General features: G+C 63.7%; 1 protein-coding gene across 1 annotated transcript in view; it reads right to left on the bottom strand.

The window, feature by feature from the left end:
- CDCA5 (cell division cycle associated 5) overlaps positions 1-2351 on the bottom strand; it is a 12344-nt gene continuing 9993 nt past the window's right edge. Inside the window, exons 6-10 of the mRNA XM_040465587.1 lie at positions 2179-2292; positions 1863-1969; positions 1581-1679; positions 583-649; positions 1-421 (exon numbers count right to left, since the gene is read on the bottom strand). Of these exons, the coding sequence (XP_040321521.1) occupies positions 242-421; positions 583-649; positions 1581-1679; positions 1863-1969; positions 2179-2292 (567 nt within the window). The 3' untranslated portion in view covers positions 1-241. The remainder of the gene's footprint in view (positions 422-582; positions 650-1580; positions 1680-1862; positions 1970-2178; positions 2293-2351) is intronic.

A 2351-nucleotide genomic window follows, 5' to 3' on the forward strand; every position in this document is an offset into this window, starting at 1 on the left:
TCAACTTCGGAGAAGTTTATTGCTGGGACCTGCAGAGGAGCTGCTGGAACATCTTCCCGAGGAGACAACCAGTTTCCAGCCTCGGGCCTGGCCAGGGCTGACGCTGGTGTCTGTGGGTGGCGGGAGCACCAGGTTGCAGGACGAGTGCTGTCTCCTGGGAGCTGGGTTGCTACAGGCAAGGGGAGCTGAGTGAGCGGCTGGGAAGGCCTGCCCTTGCTCCCCACGTGCCACAGGGGTGCTGTCAGGGCAGCGGGGACAGCGCCACCCCCTGGACGGCCCGGGCATCCTCCGGGACAGCCTGGGCCTCCTCCGGATCGGCCTGGGCTCCCTCCTGGATGGCCTGGGCTCCCTCGTGGACGGCCTTCACCTCCTCCTGGAGGGCCTCTGCTTCCTCCTGGAGGCTCTTATATGACAAGTTCAGCTGGAACAAAAGGTTGCAGGGCCCAGAGGTGGGTACTGACCCCGGACAGGACTGCCTGAGGCCCGCTATGAGGCCCTCTATGAGGCCCTCTAGCTGGGCTGGGAGGCAGGGAGGAGAGGGAGGCACAACGAAGAAAGGGGGTCCCGGGCTGAGGGGCTCACCAGCCTTTGCAGCTTCTCCCCCAGGGCCAGGTTGTCTGCTTGGATGGTGCTCAGTGACTCCCGAAGTCTAGAATGGAAAGGGACCCGCTTCAGCCCCCAGGCTCTTGTCCTAAGCAGCTTCCCTGCAGCGCCCAACACGCATCTCCTGCCTGGGCTGTGTGACCTGGAAAGGCCACCTGGGAACGGGCTTTCACCAAGGGTCCTCCTGTCCTGGCAAAGCCATAGGTGGGGGCGGGTTCCTCTCCCCCCCCAGTGACTCACAGCAGGAGACCCAGACCGAAATGAAGAGTGTGTCTTCCTCTTCTCCAGCAGGAGAAGGGCCGGCTGCTCTGTCCCACAGGCTAGCCATCCCAGCCTGTTGGGCTGCAGCGGGGACCATGACAGAATTCTGCGTGGTTCCAGGCCAGCAAGAGGGTCGGCCCCGGAAGTAGCCCGGCCCGAGTGCTCTGGGTATGAATCAACGTGCCCACCCCTCGGATCTCTGCTATGGGAGCCCACGTGCAGCCCGGAGGGAATGTGTCCCCCTGCCCCACCCCCCAAACCTCTGTCTCCAGGCAGAGGTCTGACCCTGGCATCACCACGGAGGGCCAAGTGGCCGCGGAATTACACAGACTCCAGAGCCTGGCACCCAGAGAACAGAGCCCCACCCCCGTTGCTGTTGCTCCACAGACCAAACTGCTCCCTCAAGTTCTTGGACAGTTAAAGGTGGGGGTCCCCTTGCAGGCAGCCTTGCTGACCAGGCATGCGGGCACCCAGTTGCCCGATGGGAAAGAGAGGTCGCCTCCTGCACCTGTGGGGCAGGTTCCGCTCACACAGAAGGAGGGCACCGATGCTGGGGAGGGAGGGGACCTGCTGGCCAGTGAGGAGGTCATCCAGTGCAGAACGGTGAGCAGGCAGAAGAGGGGAAGGAGGAGGGGCACGCGAGGGTGCAAACCCACCGCTGTCAAGCCCGAGGCCCTGTCCCCCCACCCGCCCCCACCTGCCCCGGCCCAGCTCACCTCATGCAATCATTGTGCAAATGGCTGATTTCCTGTGAGGTCCGCCGGGCCCCCCAGTCTTCCTTGTCCAGGAACTGGTCCTCCTGGATCTCTGCGTCCCTGGGAAGAGTGCGCAGCCAGGGTTGGACCAGAGGGTCCAGAGGCTGGGGGAGGGTCTGGGGAGGGGGGCTGGCCCAGGCCCAGGTCTGCGCATCCCAGGGCCGAGTCCTGGCCCAGGTCTGAATGTTAATAGAGAGAAGCACCCTCTGCCTCCCTCCCCTGCACACACTCACTCAGCCTTACCCCTCAGGGTCTTTGGACTCCTTGGGCTCCGCTGTGCTCAGGAGTATAAACAGGAACGTGACGGTAGGTTCTGGCTGCAAGTTCCGCGGTTGCTCTGAAGAAGACGGCTTTGGCAGAGAAGGTGCCATGGTGACTGAAGGGCAGGAGGCTGGCGGCCAGGGAGACTGGGTCCCCTCACACCGTAGAGCAAGACAGCGGGGCTGCTGGTCGGCAGTCCAGAGCAACTCTCCGGCAGGGGAAGCATTTCTCCAGCCACCTGCCACCCTTCCTGCCACCCCTGCCGTCTGCCGTGGGAGGCCCGGGTACTTCCTGTCACCTCTAAGACTGGCTCCCCGGAGACCTGAGGGTCTTCTGGCTCCTGCTTCTCAACAGGCTGCACCTCTGGTTTCACCACGGGTGTAGACTGGGCTCTTTGTCTGCCTCTGAGAGACTGAAGGAGACAGAAGCCCGGTTGGTGAGGCACGTCCGCCATCCTGCTGGTCTCCCCCC

Source organism: Herpailurus yagouaroundi, unplaced genomic scaffold, assembly GCF_014898765.1.
Source record: "Herpailurus yagouaroundi ecotype Mexico unplaced genomic scaffold, PumYag 569, whole genome shotgun sequence".
Taxonomy (NCBI): domain Eukaryota; kingdom Metazoa; phylum Chordata; class Mammalia; order Carnivora; family Felidae; genus Herpailurus; species Herpailurus yagouaroundi.